Source organism: Mixophyes fleayi, chromosome 3, assembly GCF_038048845.1.
Source record: "Mixophyes fleayi isolate aMixFle1 chromosome 3, aMixFle1.hap1, whole genome shotgun sequence".
NCBI lineage: Eukaryota > Metazoa > Chordata > Amphibia > Anura > Limnodynastidae > Mixophyes > Mixophyes fleayi.
Window position 1 is genome coordinate 72,359,593 of NC_134404.1, and position 19,657 is coordinate 72,379,249.

The following is a 19,657-nucleotide window of genomic DNA, read 5'->3' on the forward strand; positions in this document are numbered from 1 at the left end:
ACATTATTGTACTAGTTGTTACTTTCTCTGGTATAGCCATAGTACTATTCTCTGCAACATTGTTCTTTCTGTCTAGTGTATCCTTTCTCAATAAAAATATTAATAGGAATTCTTTCTACACAGGCATCAGAAGGGGTTTCCATGCGTTTTTTCGCAAACCTACAAGAGCTGATTGACTTTTACAGGAACGAGAATGTGGGGCTGATCACAAATCTACAGAACCCCATACAGCAAGAGGAAGAGGGGCCTGAAGAGCCAGATGAAGAACAGGGTAAAAAATATTATATGTAACTTACCCGGCCATCTCCAGACACTACGCTTTTGCCAATAATCAGTGGTACAAGTAGATTTCATTTCTAAGTGGTACTGTACCTAATCATCTCCACTTTCCACCTGTGCGCTACACTGACATTTTGCATTACATCTTTTAAACGGTAACTTCCCCCGATTCAGTTCTTTACTAGGTGCAGATTGTACACTATATGCATCCATCAGCACCTCGCAGTGAGCCATACTATGGAGATCCTATCTCACCTGCTCAGAGGAAGGCAAGATAGAATCATCAAGCTCTCACTTATGTATCGCCACCTAGTGGCATTTTAGTAAAGCATGCACCCCAGTGACTGCAGGCAGGGGTCACCTGGGGAGCGAGTTAGGTGTTGGTGGATATAGCAGTGACTCAGGCTGGTTGATGATCGCCCAGCCGGTTAGAGACTGAGTGAGAAGAAGAAGGGTCTGACAGCAAAGGGGGATTGGAGAAGATTAAGGCAGGGAAAAGTGCAGGAAAAGGAGAATACAGAGAGAAAGAGACAGAGAGGAGAGGTGATGTGAAAGCTGGGGACCTGGGACAGTGGGGTGGAGGTTCCAGGCTCACCCGGCATTGACCCTGGAGGGAGTAAGTGCCAGCTGCCGCCTAGAGACAAACACTACTGTCCCCTAAGTTAGATTGGGGGAGCTGCATAAGGGAGAGGACTCCAAAAGAGAAAGGGGGGGGGGTCGCTGCATGCAGCAGTGTGACTGCATATAAAGAGAGGAAGAGTCTCTAATCCCAGAGAGGGGGAGAACTCCATATCACTAAGAGAACCCTGGTGGAGAGGGAGACAATTTTGCATGGAAGAGACCCCAGAGAGAGGGTAGTTGCAAGAGGCAGTGTAGTAGCAGTGTCAGAGCTCAGGAACTGAGGGAACACAGACAAGGGCAGGCTGGAACGGGGGGCAGGTCTAACGGCTATTCGGGCCGGCCACCCCCCCCCCCCCCCGGGTGAAAAATTAGCACAATATTAACGGCGGCCGCATCGCGTGCCACGTCAGCGCCCCCCGGGCTGATACCTGCCAGCCCACGCCTGAACACAGATGAAAGTGTCAGAGCCCAAGGGAAGAATCATCCCCGCAGAGGAGGGCTGAGCTGCAGTTGAGAGTTACACAGTGTGTCTAAGAACTGCATTGAGGAGAAGCTGCCTGCTCAAGGGAAATGTTTGCCTATCAGCATCCATGTGAATCATTCCTGCAGAGGAGGGGTGAGCTGCAGTGAAGTGTGGAGTACTGGAGTGTAGGAGACATGTGAACTATGTTATATAACATCTATACAACATTAAAAACTGTGCTGGAGGAGTAAGGAGATATATTTGCAAACAACTTCACATTGCTCATTTCAGAACTAGGCTGGAGAGAGTAAGGAGCTGTATATATATATATATATATATATATATATATATATATATATATATATATATATATGTGTATTTCTGTATTGCTGCAACCATTATGATTATCGTGCTGGAGGAAGAGGAGTGTAAATAAAGAGTTCAGTTTGTCATAGAGATGGTCTGGTGCCCAAATTATTGTGACTTCTATTACACTGCACCAAAGTGACATCACCTGTGTCCCACTACTTACAAAGAGACTTTTGTAGTAAAAAAATCGCTGCATGTGCAGGGACCATCTGGTCATTTACACCCATGCCCATCAGTTAGGTCTGGAGAAGGAGGTGCATGGCATAACCTGTGCATCTCACACTACACACATTAAAGGGGGTTACACTAAAATCAGTGAGCTCCAGTACTGTAGTAACGTTACTCGAGCACACTTACGCAGGTTTTCTGCGTAGTTAGCGTTGGGGTTACAGGAACTGGTATTGCCGTAACCTCGCTGACATTGCATGGAATTAAATTGGGGCCTTTGTCTACTTATTACATTTATTATTTATATTTATCCCTAGCAGTAACACTATGAAGTGAGAAAAAGCCTTATTGATTTATTAAAGGGCTTACCACCCTTTGGCCCCTTAGTGTATGCAAATCTCCAGTGAGGAATCCCTGACAAGCAATAACTCAAAACCCCATTAGAGTACGAACTAATGGGGCTTTGAGAATGATAAACAAAAAATTACTATTGTACCTGCATCTTTAGGCACAAATATGTGGCATTGGGCACTGTTATTTCTCTGTTCATTCATGTCAGATGATGGGGAAAATGAGGGGGAACAGATGGGATGGGAGCACAGAGAGACAAGCATACAAACTGGCAGGCTTTCTGTCCTCTGGCTGGCTGGTCAGCTTGGTAGCAGGACAGAGTCAGTGGGATGAAAAGAGATGGACAGTTTCTCTTAGAGATGGTCACTGACCCCCGTGTTTTGGTTTTGGATTCGGTTTTGGATCTGGATTACCGTCGTGTTTTGGTTTTGGTTTTGGTTTTGCAAAACCGCCATTGCGTGTTTTGGTTTTGGTTTTGGTTTTGTTTGGTTTTGTTTTGCTATTTTGTTGGAAAATACATGTTTTTGTGCCTAAAATAACCCAATTTAGTGCTCCAACTGTTTTAGAGATAAGTAATCTAATTGTTGAGGTAATAAATCATCCAAAAAAACTGTTTAATTCTTCGTTGGTAGGCCTTCATTTATTCTACACACAAAACAGATTGTCTTCCTATCCCTCTATGCATATTGGCAATGCAGCCATCGTCTTTGGATGTATATTACACCCTACACTTATAGTTAAATATGTAAAGAAATGGAAAAAGACAGTTTGCTTTCTGTCTCTATAGCCCCCCCTCCACTTTTTTAAAAAAACAAAAAATTCAGCCATTATAGACTGTACAATATTAATTGACATGGAGAAAGCCAGTTTGGTTTCTGTCTCTCTAGGCCCCCCTCCACTTGTATAAAATACTAATAAATTCAGCCGTTATATACTGTACAATATAAATTGAAATGGACAAAGGCAGTTTGGTATCTGTCTGCATCAGATCCTCTCTCCACTAGGAGTAAAATAGAAAACTATTCAGCCGTTATATAATCTAGAATATAAATAGAAATTGAGAAAGGCAATTTGGTATCTGTCTGCATCATAATCATCAACATCATCATTAGCGCCCTCGTCGCCTACACAAATCTCCCCCTCATCCTCTTCTAATTCCAAAGTGGCATCCTCAATTTGGGTATCACCGGCTACACTCGGGCTATTAAGGCACACATCAGCAGAATGCTCACGATTAGACATCCCACTGTTGGATGGACTCTCCACAGGGATTGTTGTCATTTGTGAATCAGAGCAAATATTCTCCTGTAATGCCTCACTGGTATCTTGCAGCTCAGCTTTGACGCGTAACAGTAGTTGTGCACCAATTGTAGCCTGGGTAACTTTTTGGGATCTGCCACTAATAGCCAAAGGTGAAGGCCTCATTCTCTCTTTGCCACTGCGTGTGTAGAATGGCATGCTTGCAATTTTTTTTTTATCGTCACTTAACTTTTGCTCAGTTACACTTCTTTTTCGCTTCAATACAGTAAATTTTTTTTTGGTTTTTGTTTTTTGCACTAATTTGAAAACACTCTGTTGTTTGACATCGCCTTGGCCAGATGACGTACTGGGAACACTAACATCAGGACTGGTGACAGAACCTGGTTGCTCATTTAGATCATATGTGGACTGCTTTGAATCCATTGCGTAGATACTGCTGACAGATATGACTTTTGACAGCCAGAAATATTAATGCACAATTAGGGAGGACACCCCAAAAACACAGAGGAGTGCTAAAATTTATTGAGTAGATACTGCTGACAGATATGACTTTTGACAGCCAGAAATATTAATGCACAATTAGAGAGGACACCCCAAAAACACTGAGGAGTGCTTAAAATTATTGAGTAGATACTGCTGACAGATATGACTTTTGACAGCCAGAAATATTAATGCACAATTAGGGAGGACACCCCAAAAACACAGAGGAGTGCTAAAATTTATTGAGTAGATACTGCTGACAGATATGACTTTTGACAGCCAGAAATATTAATGCACAATTAGAGAGGACACCCCAAAAACACTGAGGAGTGCTTAAAATTATTGAGTAGATACTGCTGACAGATATGACTTTTGACAGCCAGAAATATTAATGCACAATTAGGGAGGACACCCCAAAAACACAGAGGAGTGCTAAAATTTATTGAGTAGATACTGCTGACAGATATGACTTTTGACAGCCAGAAATATTAATGCACAATTAGAGAGGACACCCCAAAAACACTGAGGAGTGCTTAAAATTATTGAGTAGATACTGCTGACAGATATGACTTTTGACAGCCAGAAATATTAATGCACAATTAGGGAGGACACCCCAAAAACACAGAGGAGTGCTAAAATTTATTGAGTAGATACTGCTGACAGATATGACTTTTGACAGCCAGAAATATTAATGCACAATTAGAGAGGACACCCCAAAAACACTGAGGAGTGCTTAAAATTATTGAGTAGATACTGCTGACAGATATGACTTTTGACAGCCAGAAATATTAATGCACAATTAGAGAGGACACCCCAAAAACACTGAGGAGTGCTTAAAATTATTGAGTAGATACTGCTGACAGATATGACTTTTGACAGCCAGAAATATTAATGCACAATTAGAGAGGACACCCCAAAAACACTGAGGAGTGCTAACATTTATTGAGTAGATACTGCTGACAGATATGACTTTTGACAGCCAGAAATATTAATGCACAATTAGGGAGGACACCCCAAAAACACAGAGGAGTGCTAAAATTTATTGAGTAGATACTGCTGACAGATATGACTTTTGACAGCCAGAAATATTAATGCACAATTAGAGAGGACACCCCAAAAACACTGAGGAGTGCTTAAAATTATTGAGTAGATACTGCTGACAGATATGACTTTTGACAGCCAGAAATATTAATGCACAATTAGGGAGGACACCCCAAAAACACAGAGGAGTGCTAAAATTTATTGAGTAGATACTGCTGACAGATATGACTTTTGACAGCCAGAAATATTAATGCACAATTAGAGAGGACACCCCAAAAACACTGAGGAGTGCTTAAAATTATTGAGTAGATACTGCTGACAGATATGACTTTTGACAGCCAGAAATATTAATGCACAATTAGAGAGGACACCCCAAAAACACTGAGGAGTGCTTAAAATTATTGAGTAGATACTGCTGACAGATATGACTTTTGACAGCCAGAAATATTAATGCACAATTAGAGAGGACACCCCAAAAACACTGAGGAGTGCTAACATTTATTGAGTAGATACTGCTGACAGATATGACTTTTGACAGCCAGAAATATTAATGCACAATTATGGGGGACAACCCAAAAGCGCTGGGGAGTGCCAAATATGAAGAAAAAATAATAAACCTCTATCCTCCTCTCTGCACTAGCGATTTTGGTTAGAGCAATTGCAAGAACAATATTGTATTCTTTCTCTGTCCCTGCTCTAATTAGCCTATGACTACACCCTGCTCTCTCCCTCTGTCAAATGGCGATGGATTGCTGTGGAGGCGTGTATTTATAAAGTTGAAGTATCGCGAGAACCGAGTCCCGAGATCCGACGACGTCACAATGACGTTCGGCCTCGATTTGGATTCGGAATTGGCGGGAGAGTACCGAGCTGCTCAGCTCGGTACTCGGATACCCAAAGTTCGGGTGGGTTCGGTTCTCGGAGAACCGGACCCGCCCATCTCTAGTTTCTCTTACTACATCTACTTCCTGTTCAGCTTCCTGTACAGGTGCTGCATTTGGCAAAACTTAATTTTAATGCACTGCTCAGGTTCAGCACATACACTGAAATGTGCAGCGTGCAGTCGCAATGTGGAAGGGGAATAGTTATCGTGGCGGCTTGGGCAGGCCCCAGGTCTAGCAGCACCCTGTGCAAAAATGTTTGGTGGAACTAAGTTTAGAAATTATACTTTTAATAATAACTGGAAAAAATATTTCACAAAAGAGAAACAAATACATACCATGGCCTTTCCATGATGTCACTGAAATAATACAATGTAATATATATATATATATATATATATATATATATATATATATATATATATATATACATACATACACACACTGTGGATATCACTGTTCATCTCTTTTACCACATTGCTCCCCTTCAATCTGTTCCCTCCCTTCATCACACTATTCCCCCCTTTGATCACACTATTCCCCCCCTTGATCACACTGTCCCCCCCCCCCTTGATCACACTGTTACTCTCCTTCATCACACTGTTCCCTCCTTCATCATACTGCCCCCCCTTCATCACCACACTGTGTCCCCTTTTTCATCACCAAATTTTGCTGCCACCTTCATCACCACACTGTGTCCCCTTCTTTTTCACCGCACTGTTCCCCCTTCTTCGTCCTGTTTTCCACTTACCTCCATATGGTCTTCTTTTCTTCTGGGACCGCTCTTCTCAGCGTGAGGAGAAGGGAGCTGTAGAGGGATTGGGGAGGCGATTGCCCCCCTCTAGGTCTGTCCCTGTTTGATGGCACAGTGCGCCATCAGACAATTTTCTCAATGGTACGCCATACCAGTCCGTTCCAGCCTACTTGCACCACTGCCAATAATGACTGTAAACAAGCTGATAAATGTGTCCTCTCATTTGCATACTGGAGCCACTGGCATTAGGCAGGAAGTATATGCAGGAAATGAAGGAGACATAAGAAAACGTGCTTAATAACTACAAAATAAGTATTTCTGCCTTGCAAAGAGGAATCCTTTCATATCTCTGCCTGGCTGAGGGGAATTTGGTTGTAAATTGTAAGGTCTAACAAGCAGCACTCTTTCACTTTCTATTTCACTGAACTTCCCATTTTATTACTGTATACTCAATGTTACTTGCCTGACTGTACAGCGCCACAGAATATGTTGGTACTATATAACTAAAGGAAAACAATAATACAGATATTTGCAGTTTTCCTTATATTTGCCCATAAGTTGGGCGTGTGGAAGCTTACAGTTTGGGAAATCTTTATTCATTATTATTATTGCATGTAAAATGTGCATAATTTTTTACATATATATCTGCATTACTTTGAAATACATAACATTTCTGTAGTACATTATCTTTTACTTTCACCTCACTTTTTCCAGTGACCTCTCATAGCACAGAGGTGTTTGTTCAATCCTACCAACTGAGCTGACGCTGAATACTTCCTGTCATTCTTCTATAGACCGCGGAGAACTTTAGATATATTGTCTGATATGTGCTAGGACCCATAAGGAGACTGGAGTCAGCATAATACAAAGATTAGCAAAAGAAAAAAAACTACTTATCATAGAACAAAACAGTTCATAGCAAGTAGTCAGATTGTTTTCAATAAAGCTCAAAATAGTAATATTATCTATTACTATAAGATAAAATATACAAATTTACTTTACCTTGGTTGTTATGCTAACTAAATTGCATTTATATTTACTTCTTGTTCATGGCAAGATGATATATATATATATATATATATATATATATATATATCGAGCTAGTTGATGGATAATTAATCTATAGATGCTAATCAGTGAGGCACCAGCACAGTAGTCCCCCCTTACTACTGTTTTGATCAGACCATATAGAAAACTATGCAGATTCTGTTATCTTCAATAACTGTCTGCGCTGCCCATTGAGCCGCAGCAGAATCCCACTTGACACCTGTGTCCTTAGTCTCTATAGTTCTCAATGTTTGATGATGCAAATTCCATCAAATTATCAACTATTATCACTGATGTTTTGTATATTTGTCTTCACAGAGCCGGTACCACCTAATGTCCCCCCAAGAAACTTTGCCTCCACCTTGGTATCTGCAGAAATAAAGGAGTTTCCGCTGAGTTCAGACAAAGCTTATGTGGGGAATAACTCGCTGCTTCTGTCTGAGACGCTGTTACAGAAACTCCAGGACATTGACACTCGCAGGTAATCGCTCCAGGGTTTGTCTAAAGCACATATTGGGCCTGATTCATTAAGGAAAGGAAAGCAAAATAAATGAGTAACTTTTCACCTGGGCAAAACCATGTTGCATTGGAGGGGGAGGTAAATGTAAAATGTGAGATTTATAGTTGGGGTAGGGCATGTCCTAGATCATCTTTAAATTTCAGTGTACAAATAAAGCTATTAAGTATTTGTGTGCTACTTGAAAAAAGCCAGTATTTAACTTATGTGCAAATGAATAAACTAATTTGCACCCCTTGCATTGTAACATGGTTTTGTCCAGAAGAAAACTTACTCACTTTTTTGCCTTACTTTCCTTAATGAATCAGGCCCATTGAGAAAAGTCTATTACATTCTGAAGCCATGACATACACCCTCTGATATTGTATGGTTCTCTCAACATTTTGCTATATGTAACGCAAACTGCTTATGCCTTTAAGGATGATAGAGAGAGGTACAACAATATTCTATTATTTAGATGTTACTGAGAAAGGCTTTTATTTTCAATTATAAAAAAATATGTATACTTATTTAATAATCATATTAATGCATCTAATATCACAAAGCAAAACAGCAATTAAACTTTTAGTAAGTACACATTTCATTGAATAGATGACACTTTATACCTGAGACCATAACATTTCCCATAAGGTTGCTTTATTTCTGCACAAGAAAGAAGCACAAGAGAGATGCTGCTTTGTGTCTTAGTAAAAATGGGAACAAATGCAAATAGTATTTAGAAAAAAATAAATAAAGTATACTGTTTCTCAAGTGATGTTGTTGGTAATGGTGCAGCTAAATAGTGCAAGTTGTGTTGAACTAGTTTTCCTACTGCAAGTCTATGAGGCTGTTTAAGTAATCTATTCAATTATAATGATGATATACATAACAAATGAAAGGCTCAGGAGAAAAATCCTCCCCCGTTAAAAAAATAGATGATAATTACAGGAAAGCGTAACAAAACCTTATGATGCAGCTGAATGCTCTTCAGTTCATTATCCATTATGTCCCTGGACGCCGTTTATACATACATAATACCATACTTGCTGACATTCATCATCAACCCCATTTGTTTATATAGCGCCACTGATTCCGCAGCGCTGTACAGAAAACTCATTCACATCAGTCCCTGCCGCATTGGACCTAACAGTCTAAATTCCCTAACATATACACACACACACACAGACAGAGAGAGACTAGGGTCAATTTTGATTGCAGCCAATTAACCTATCAGTATGTTTTTGGAATGTGGGAGGAAACTGGAGCACCCGGAGGAAACCACGGGGAGAACATACAAACTCCACACAGATAAGGCCATGGTCGGGAATTGAAATCATGACCCCAGCGCTGTGAGGTAGAGGTGCTAACCACTTAGCCACCGTGTTGCCCCTCCGGGAGGAGAGAACTCGTTGCTGAGTACTGGGGGAGTGACCATGCGAACTATATCATTATGTCCTGCCCCCTCTGCTAAACTACACAATTTTCGGCCTATTACAGCGTGGAGTGGGGCCAAGATGATACTTTTCACCTTAAATTGTTTCACTAAGCCCCACTTTTCTAAGGAGGTGGGCAGGATGCTAGAGGTTGTACTGCTCACCTGGGAGTAGGGGGAACTCCCAGAATTTCGGGAGTCTACCAGACATTCCAGAAGAGTAGGCAAATATATATATAATTCTTATATATTGTGTACACTAGATGGGGAATTGCTTCTGCTGTAATAGGCAGCTTTTTAAAGTTTGATTGATGCCTAATAGTGAAGGTGTCTGTTGCAAACAAGATAAGTGGATAAAGCCATGGGTGTAAGTGTACGTGATGTATGCCTGCTGTAAACCAGGTGCACATGGTACTGGTGCCAACCTGCACACACCTTGCAATCTTGTAGTGAAAGCAATTTGCGCCTGTGATTTGGGCACAATTGAGACCAACTTTGCATCAGCCGCTGTGTCTCTATAGCTCTATTTTGATGGAGAATCAGTATTTTTTACTGAGCAAGAAGTTTCACAATGTGTATTTATTGTACAAATGTCATTTTCATTTCCCATTGCATTAAGGATTGTTCCTGAAAACATGAACATTTGTAGAGTAAAATTAGTACAGTAAGTCATATATACAGTATTGTTATATAAAATGTTGCAACCATCGTTCGTAATTATAGCAACTCAGTCTTATATACTTCTGATGCAGTGTTTCTGAGGAACATTTACAGGCGATTCGTCAGTACTTGTGTCTACACATCACCAGTGATTGCGATATGGTGCGCAATGGATCTCAAAGCCTCCCACAGTTCAAGAAGCTTCTAATGACCCTTTGCACTGGGTTATACAGGTAATAATAAGGGTAATGATCCTATAGATTGTTAAATAGCGAGTGATACCGCTTTGTCTGCAAGATCTCTAGTCTTGTTTTATTAGGGGTTTTGTTCCCAATTGTTCCCATAAGCGCCGCCAAGTATGCTGGCTGAATACAGATATAGTAATGTAGGACCTACTTAGAGTGTTCAGCAATTTCTCTGCCTCAATGTAGACATTAACCTAGAGTGGCAAAATTGTGTCCTTATGTGTGTATACTGAGTAGCACATATCTTAAGATACATACAAGACAGGGTACAGGTAAATATGCCGCCGTAACAAGATACAAATCGAAACTACACCCCCCCAACCCTTCAATAAAGTGACTAGCAACAGTGTGTTATAACCTGAGCTGGTCCCACTATAACAGCCAGATCCACAAGGTCCGTCCCCGTCATAATGAGAAGCAAGTCCCAGCACGGTCAGCAGGGGGCAGACTTCATTAGGGAAATGAGGCCCGCAAAAAAATGTGCAAATGTGAGGCTCTTCCTGGCACCCCTTAGGTGGTGGGATCTAGGGTAATATTCTTCAAAAATTATTAACTATTGTTGTGGAACTACAAATCCCAGGTAACCTGGCAGACATTGACGACCTGGGCATGCTGGCACTTGTAGAACTACAAGCACCAGCATGCCCTGCCAGTGAAGAACCAGTGGAACATTTAATTCTATAAAATTAGTAAAAGAAAACATACACATTAGTGCTATTATATTAGTATTTTAATTAAAATGAATAATCCCAAAGATCCCTAGTTTACCACTTACCTATTATTAGTCTCCTAAATCCATATGTAGTATCATCATCATCATCACCATTTATTTATATAGCGCCACTGATTCCGCAGCGCTGTAATACAATTAGAATAAAAATAAAACGAGGACTTGCTCCTAGTAGAGCCACAATGTGGATTAATGAACTTAATTGACCTCAAGGGGTGAATACAGGAATAGCTCAACATATATTGACCATTGGTCATTCATTTGTCTGGAGAAGTATGTATAACAACCTTCACGTTCAGCTATTTTCCTGCTTGTGTCTATCTGACAATAGTGTGTAAGAATGTGGAGCTAATTTGTGTTTTGCTATTCCTTAGTGATCCCACAAGCTGTTTTTATGTTCACAGGCTTGTTCGAGTTTAAAGAACAAATCCACAATACTAAATATTTAATGGTGGACCACTCCCCTCCCCTGAACTAGCACAATGGTGGGGGTCTGACCTCCGTGACCCCTATCCATTCCGCAGATTCTCACCCTGCCTTCTCTTGCTGTAAGAGGCAGTGTCATTTTGAGTGATGCACTCATGTTTTCTGATAGTTGGGGGTGGGAGATTTACATGTAAATATTTAGTATGAGCAGACAGCTTTTTTATTACAAAAATGCAAGTGGACATTGGATTTGTTGTGAAGTGACATAAGAAAATCACCATTCCTCATATGCGTACTACTGTAGGCAATGAATAAAGTGATTTACGTTCTATAAACCAGCATGAACCTTTGTTACATGGGAATTATTTGAAAGGTATATAATGGACCAGGAAGGCAAAGACCTATGAGAGCAGAGTGCATGTCACTTACCAGTGCTTTAATACATGCACTTTTACTCTTTACCCAATTTTAGTAGATAAGTGTAGATACTGAATGTACACTCCAATAACTAAGAATATAAAGACTGTGAATGTATGCTCATTATTATAGAGTAAATATAGTACCATTAAGGGTAACAAGACAGGAGTGTAGCAGCCTCCTCCCCTTGATGTCTGTATACATCTGGGACAGACTCGCCCTTCTGTGGCCGCTGTGATTGTAGAGGAGGTTTAAGACGATACAGCCTTGGACCACTGCTTGCTCCTGCACTACAATATAGAGCCATGGAATAAAGATTTCTCTCCTTATGTGTAAGAATATCTTCCTTGCCAATGAAATCTTCCTTCTACTTCAGCGTCTGCTCCCCTGCTGTCCCCTCCCTCTGACTGTACTGCGTGCAGAGGGAAGACAGCCAAGCATCACAGCACAAAGACAAGGTATAGGGAGGAGGGGGCAGCGGGCAGACGAGTTCGGTGGCAGCTGTCTGAGGTAAGGGGAAGTGCTGCATCTCTTCTCCTTCTTCAATCTCTTGTACCCATTCACCTCACTATGTTACCTCATGATCCTGTGATCCCTCTCATGCACAATGGTCTTATCTCTTCTCAATAAGCCTTCATGCCTTCTACCCAGTGATCAGCCCTAGCTGTAAAATTACTTTTTATTGATAAGTCATCTATTCCCTGACTGACTGTGGAAGTGATATCACTACCATAGGCCTATGAACTAATCACTAACACCATTTGTATATAGCCATCAATTGCTTATGTTGCTGTGAATTTATAGGGCCCTATCACCTGGCAGAAGTATGTACACCTGTACTTTAATAAGTGATGGTGACGCCCAGCCTTGTTTTTTTGTAATAATTATCTGATCAACATTTCCTTTGTTTTCTAATGAATCTATTATTCCTTTAGTGAAGTGACCCGCACTCTGCCAGCCCTGGAATCTCTGCAGAGCACATTTGAACCCCAATTCTCCCCGGGATTCAGACAGCGCTCTCCTGTAAGTTTTACCTGCATGTGGTGTATAGATGCCAGCATACATCACCATACCCCAATACTGATACACTAATACCAACAAATAAAACATTGCTACTTACAGCTCCAATAAAAATAAAATCACTATATATTTATAAATAAAGAGGTATCCAATAGAAAGACTCAAAAAGCTGATAGCTAACTCTATCTAGCTACATTTCAGATCTATTAATATAGTATAGGGGTGAGCTGCCTCAGTTTATATAGTCAGACAGCACCTGCTCTGCAAATGAGTAACTTCCTGTCGAGTGAGGAACTGCGCCCTCCTTGTTACACACATAATTCTACACACAAACTAAAGAAGGGCATAGACACCATGTAGACAGATGCTATGGATTACCAAGGTCTTATGTCCATCCTACCAACGTAACCACCAGGGATGATTTTTTTTAAAAAAAATAGTAAAGAAGTTGTTGGTTAGAGATTGGGCTGCTACATTGACATCTACAAGTGAAACTCCTGTGATTAGTAGTTTATTAAATCTACCACTGACTCAGTTATTATCTAGTAATATGTCCTCATTTCACACTTTGGTGCACCAGTTTAGCCACTGCTGCTGTCATAATATTTTTTGATATGCCCTGTGCTGAACACTTTTGTGATCACATTTCCATTTTAATTAGAACAAGCAGTTTATATACAGCAAACCTCATACACCAAGTATTTTATAATAAAGAATTTATTAAAAGGGTGATCCCCACTAATAACTCTACACCCAAGGTTTTACCAAACTTATAGGCACCCTTCATAAAAACTATCACTCTTATGACCATCACCAAATCCCACATGGTACACTTTATCCCTCTATGTTCTATGTACCCCTACATGTACCACTAACCCCCATACATTAGACTGTGTCCCTCACTCCCTACACTAATATATCAGCACAAACCACTAAACCATACATGTTATGCTTTGTCTTTTACTGTCAACAAGAGCAACCTTACAATAAATTCACACACATTAGTAGACCCCACACATTACAGTACATTCCCCAGTGTCTACAGTAAAAGGTTACATAAAGTACTGAACACCCATAAATTACACTGTGTCCCACTATCTAAACAATCATACTGCACTGCTGACAGTAACACTTACATAACACAGTATCCACTTTACTCTATGTGGCCCTATCTCTGCACTTTTAATACTAACACAAATGCTTGTAACGCTCATACATTGCAGAGTGTCTTTTGGGAAACGCTTAAAGCATGACACAAACTTTGCACATGCACTTTTGGAAATATTAATTTGTACTGTCAATCAAGGAGATAAGAGTTCCAAAAGCCAGCCAAACTTGGGTTGATCCTGCCACTCTGACACCAGCAAACATTTAGCAATTTATCCATACAGGACACTGTGCTCGTTTTGGGGCCACACATATAGGTATATAGGGCCAATTTGCGAATAATGTCAACAGTATCCGTGTGTATTTGTATTTGTGGCCGTATTAGTTTATATCCGGATTTTCCATTCTAGCCACCATAATTTTCTGCAAAAGTGAGCAAATGCCGACTAGCAACTCATATTAGTTCCCACGGATAACGTGCACACAGGTTATTTGCAGTCCTCCTAATTTGTGTCACCCAGGGCAGTAGCCTTTAATGGCTTAAACTTTTATCCATCTCTGCCCACTACAACTGTATATATATAGTAACACTTTTTACACCTGGTCTTTTGTAGCTGTCCGGTGACCCCAGCACGAGTAACATGATGAGTAAACTCACCCAGCTCACCTCCATGGTCTCCAGTCTAGAAGAGAAGGTAAGACAACAACATTGGAATGTTAGAAACTAGAAGTAAAGTACAATTTTCATGAAGATTATATATATATATATATATATTACACAGTATATGAAGTTTGCCTTTCAAATTGTTGGTTTGATTTAGAGGAGGAGATTATTTAGTGATAATATCCTTGTATTTTTGTGTATTTCTAAACTCTTGCTAAGTATACCATATACCAAAGAATCTTTTGAGGGGATGTGGGCATTTCACAAGTCTTCCACTTTCTAGGTATGAGTGAGTTAGCTGCATTATAGTGAGGCCCTAAATGTGGGGTTTTTTTGCATTTTGAATGGAGAGGACTGATTTATTTAAAACCTTGACCCATAGCTCATTCATGTCTATTTTCATGTGTGCTTTAAGAAGGCTAAAACATTGAACTAGAACCTCTTTACGAGTGGATAAAACTACCAAAGATGACTGGTTTAGCCATTTTATTAAGCTTAGCCAGAGTTTGATGTCATCATAACTGTTAGTAATTACACTCCTGTATTTTAGAGCTGTTCCTAGAAATTATTGTTTTTTCGAATATCCATCTCCTTTGTTTTGGTGGAACAACAATTCACTATCTCTACTTCCCATTACTTTATAAAGTATGGGAGAGAGCTTAGCCTCTCCAAGAGTACAGCAAATAAATAAATTGCTCATTAGTCTGGTGTTGTGCATTGGCATGACTTCACAAAGTCAGCCCTGACTCCTAGGTACTTCTCCACCAGGTCCAAACAAGTTAAGTACCTGTGTGTAATACCAGTGGTCATATCATCATCAGCAGATATTTATATAGCACTTCTAATTCCGCAGCGCTGTACAGAGAACTCACTCACATTAGTCCCTGCCCCATAGGAGCTTACAGTCTAAATTTCCTAACATACACACACACAGAGAAAGACTAGGGTCAATTTGATAACAGCCAATTAACCTACTAGTATGTTTTTGGAATGTGGGAGGAAACCGGAGCACCCGGAGGAAACCCACGCAAACACGGGGAGAACATACAAACTCCTCACAGATAAGGCCCTGGTCGGGAATCAAACTCATAACCCCAGTGCTGTGAGGCAGAAGTGCTAACCACTAAGCCACTGTGCTGCCCCATATGCCACTCTCAGAACCTCTAGGAACCTCAGTGATCCTTCCAGCATTAAATGTTTAATTAAAAGCCATTTGTTGACTCTTTTCATCTCCATGCCATGAGAAACATCTGGGTTAGCAGGGACATGCACAAGTGGACCAGGTATCGTAAAGGCCACATGTTTGAAACCAAGAATATCATATAGGTAGACACAGATCTTACTATTTATCTATCTGTAGGTTAATGTAGATTTAGAAAAACATTTCTACCAATGTTGGAATTAGGAGGGGGTTTATTTTTTATCCTATTGAAGAGTATAATGTTAATGTTAAATATCAAATGGCATCTATTCTGACCATTTCACTTAGTGAGGTGTAGCCCTGTGTTTATCCCACCCATGTTAGATTTATTCCACTGTTTTTCAATTTGTCCCAGTGACATTTGATGCCGTTTTCTATGGGTTTTCATTTGCCTACCCATATATCAAACAGAGGATAACTGAAATGCTAGTTTTTTGGACTGTTTGTTGCCTTTTTCCATCATTAACAACCTTATGACATGTATATATTAAGCTGGACACACATGCCCAGTCCTGCAGCCCAGAACTAGAACCAGCTGATGGAACCAATATCCAGATTGGTCGCACACATAGGGACTGATTCATTAAGGAACATAAAGTGAACACAATTTGCGTTTTTTTTAAAAGAACGGAGAACCAGGTCCCCTTTATTCAAAAAAATAGGGTCTCTAGAAACATTTGTAGCTGAATACGGGTCTAAGTATAGTCTGCCTACACTGCATTTGCTGTATGCAGAAAGACAAAACAAACTGCAGAATACGAACAATACATATGGATATATAAAGTCCCTTCAGAACACACAGGGAAAAAAATCTTAAATGCATTAACACCTGTTAATAATATACTCATTAATGAAAAAAACATTTTGAAAAAATTTGATGTCTTTTTTCCATTTTTTCTTTTACATGAAATACATTTATCATGATATTCTTAATGTCTACTGTAGATAAAATGCATTTTTACAGTTGCTCTTGATTGCAAACATGCTGTTGTTCCAGCATACATACGTTACCGTTATCACTATCACTCGGCACTTACATCAGACCTGTAGCTGGTGCAAGTGATACGGCTGAAAGACACGTTCCTTAGAGATACCCAGAGCTTGAATTGGATGTGGGATCTCACCCTTGGCACGCCCTTACTGTACAGTGTCTACGTTCCTATGCCCCTTCCCCTACCCCGTTCCACCCTTGAAATCATAGGCTATCTGAAGTATCTTTTGCGTTCAAAGATAAATTGCATGCACCTGCATTCACTGGTGTATGGTCCGTTTCTGAGCATACATAGAGCAATTTTATGCAAAATACATCACATATCAGCATTTATGTTCCTTAATGGATCAGGCCCATGGTGGTCAATTTGGATTAAATCCATTCCTGTGGACCCTCTATCACTTCAGTTACAACTAGGGCCCATTAGTGAAGTTGGAAGATGACCGCACGTAGGCTGATAATGGTGATTTACAGCTTTATGCCACATTCACCAATGTGCATAATCATGCTCCAGTATATTTAGGTCAGATAATTATCTGGCATCACAGTTGTGTTCAATGCTGCACTATTGGGTTAATTGATCACCATGTGTGTGACCAGTAGTAGCAAGAAGAGATAGCATTGATTACTAATACCTTTCCATCAACAGCAATAGTTACAGTGCCACCTTTAGGCCATAACCTCTATAAAGGAATCACAGAGAACTATCATGCATTTTCATGCAAGTTTCTTTTTAAATTAAGCTTTAAGTAATTGCATTTTAATGGAGGTCTTAAATAAGAAGAATGCTAGTGTCAAAATTTTCTTAAAACAAATTCATGAAGATTCTATGAACTAAAAACAAAGTTTTATTTATCATCTTTTAAAAACACATGGGGGCATATTCAATTAGCCACGTTACTCGAAAAAGTAACGCAGCGTTAAAAGTATTACCGTTATTACAGTAATTCTAACACAGATTTCAGCTCGTAGCTCCCTGAGCTGCGAGCAGAGAGCCGGCGTTAAAGGTACCGTAATAACGGTAATTACGCGCACTATTACCGTAATAATGGTAATAGTTTGCAAGCCGCGTTACTTTTGACAGTAACGCGGCCAATTGAATATGCCCCATGGATTCACTAATGTTTATTCGCTTGTGAATATGACTGCAGATCAATCATTTTTAAGACCTTTCTGCAGAATGAATAGTTTTTCTAATGTTATTATTTCCTGGATGCAGGGGCTTTTATATAGTAGGCAGTGTAGACTGGGGTGATAGATATTTCCCTGAAAGTCCTTTGTCACGTGTATGCAGCAGGACATGGAAACGTCATACCTGTTTACACCTCTCACATGAACACAAGCTTTGTACATGACAGCAGTTGGTTCTCATTTCAGGTAAAAACAGTGCTAATGGAAGGTGCTGCAGTGAAACATCGCAGATCGCTCATACCTCCCATAATATTTGAGGTAATTTGAGATGTTATTAGCAGATTTTACTTGCTGGATGTTATTATTATTGTTATTATTATTATCATCATTTCTTTATAAGGCGCCACATGGTTTCCGTGGCGCTGTAGACAACACAAACAGTGGACGAAACGGTAATACAGAACAACAAACAATTAATACCAAGATTCCAGAAACTCCGGGCATAACAATTATAGTGAAGTTGGAGCACTAGAATAGGTAGAGAGAGAGAGGAGAAAAGAGGGCCTTGCTTGTAAGAGCTTACATCCTAAAGGGAGGGCGAACAGACAGGAGGCACATAGACAGTAATCAGGACGGGAAATGATGAGTGCATGGATAATGGTTTTGGTGTCTTACAAAGATTGGAAACTAAATAACTCTCTTGATTCAGAATTCATTTAAAATTAACCATCATTTGAGGATTCTTGCAATTCCTCATATGGACAAATCAGACGCAGATACGATACACATACATCAGCAATATGCCATGACCACTGTGACATAGGAAAATACTGACATAAAACTGAGCCTACAGACAGTGATGTAAAATATACCTAACTGGTACTCTCCAGGACATGTCACTTCAATCTATTAACCATTGTGATGGTTCTCATCTCAGAGTACCTCTGTTATGTACATATCCATGTACTGGAGAACCTGTTAAATCTGTAATCTCATAAGGTAACATGAAAGGGAAACTAAAACAATACACTAAAACAATACATTAAAAATGTAGTCTTTCAATTGTCCATAAATACTTGCAATACATTGTGATTGTATACAGTAAATGATTGGGTTGTATAAATGAATCCTTATTTCTACAACATGGAAATATGTGTTTAAAATGATGAGCTATCAACATTTTCCAATTCATTACTATAAAAATGCAATAATCATCTAAATTTTATGATTTCCATTACATTAAAACCTCACAAAGGGAAAATAAGTTACTTCTGTGTGAGGTGCACAAAGAATATGCTAAAAATTGTAAAACACTTTAATAATTCCAGATACTATAAACACATCAATTATACGGCAAAATAAAATATAAATAAAGCTGAGAGTTTCTGGCGGGTTAGAAAAGTGGAGATGTTGTCTATAACAA

General features: G+C 39.8%; 2 protein-coding genes across 3 annotated transcripts in view; one reads left to right on the forward strand and one right to left on the reverse strand.

Annotated features, from left to right (window-relative positions):
- NGEF (neuronal guanine nucleotide exchange factor) overlaps positions 1–19,657 on the reverse strand; it is a 305,718-nt gene that overhangs the window by 233,913 nt on the left and 52,148 nt on the right. Inside the window, exon 3 of the mRNA XM_075201742.1 lies at positions 14,906–14,930. The gene's annotated coding sequence lies outside the window, so the exon portion shown is untranslated. The remainder of the gene's footprint in view (positions 1–14,905; positions 14,931–19,657) is intronic.
- INPP5D (inositol polyphosphate-5-phosphatase D) overlaps positions 1–19,657 on the forward strand; it is a 101,965-nt gene that overhangs the window by 40,516 nt on the left and 41,792 nt on the right. Inside the window, exons 3-8 of one of the 2 annotated variants that reach the window (XM_075201739.1) lie at positions 124–271; positions 8,033–8,195; positions 10,395–10,535; positions 13,056–13,143; positions 14,862–14,942; positions 18,481–18,552. In XM_075201739.1, the coding sequence (XP_075057840.1) occupies positions 124–271; positions 8,033–8,195; positions 10,395–10,535; positions 13,056–13,143; positions 14,862–14,942; positions 18,481–18,552 (693 nt within the window). Of the gene's footprint in view, positions 1–123; positions 272–8,032; positions 8,196–10,394; positions 10,536–10,555; positions 12,631–13,055; positions 13,144–14,861; positions 14,943–18,480; positions 18,553–19,657 lie in introns of those variants that run through there. The other variant, XM_075201740.1, reaches the window with a different exon arrangement.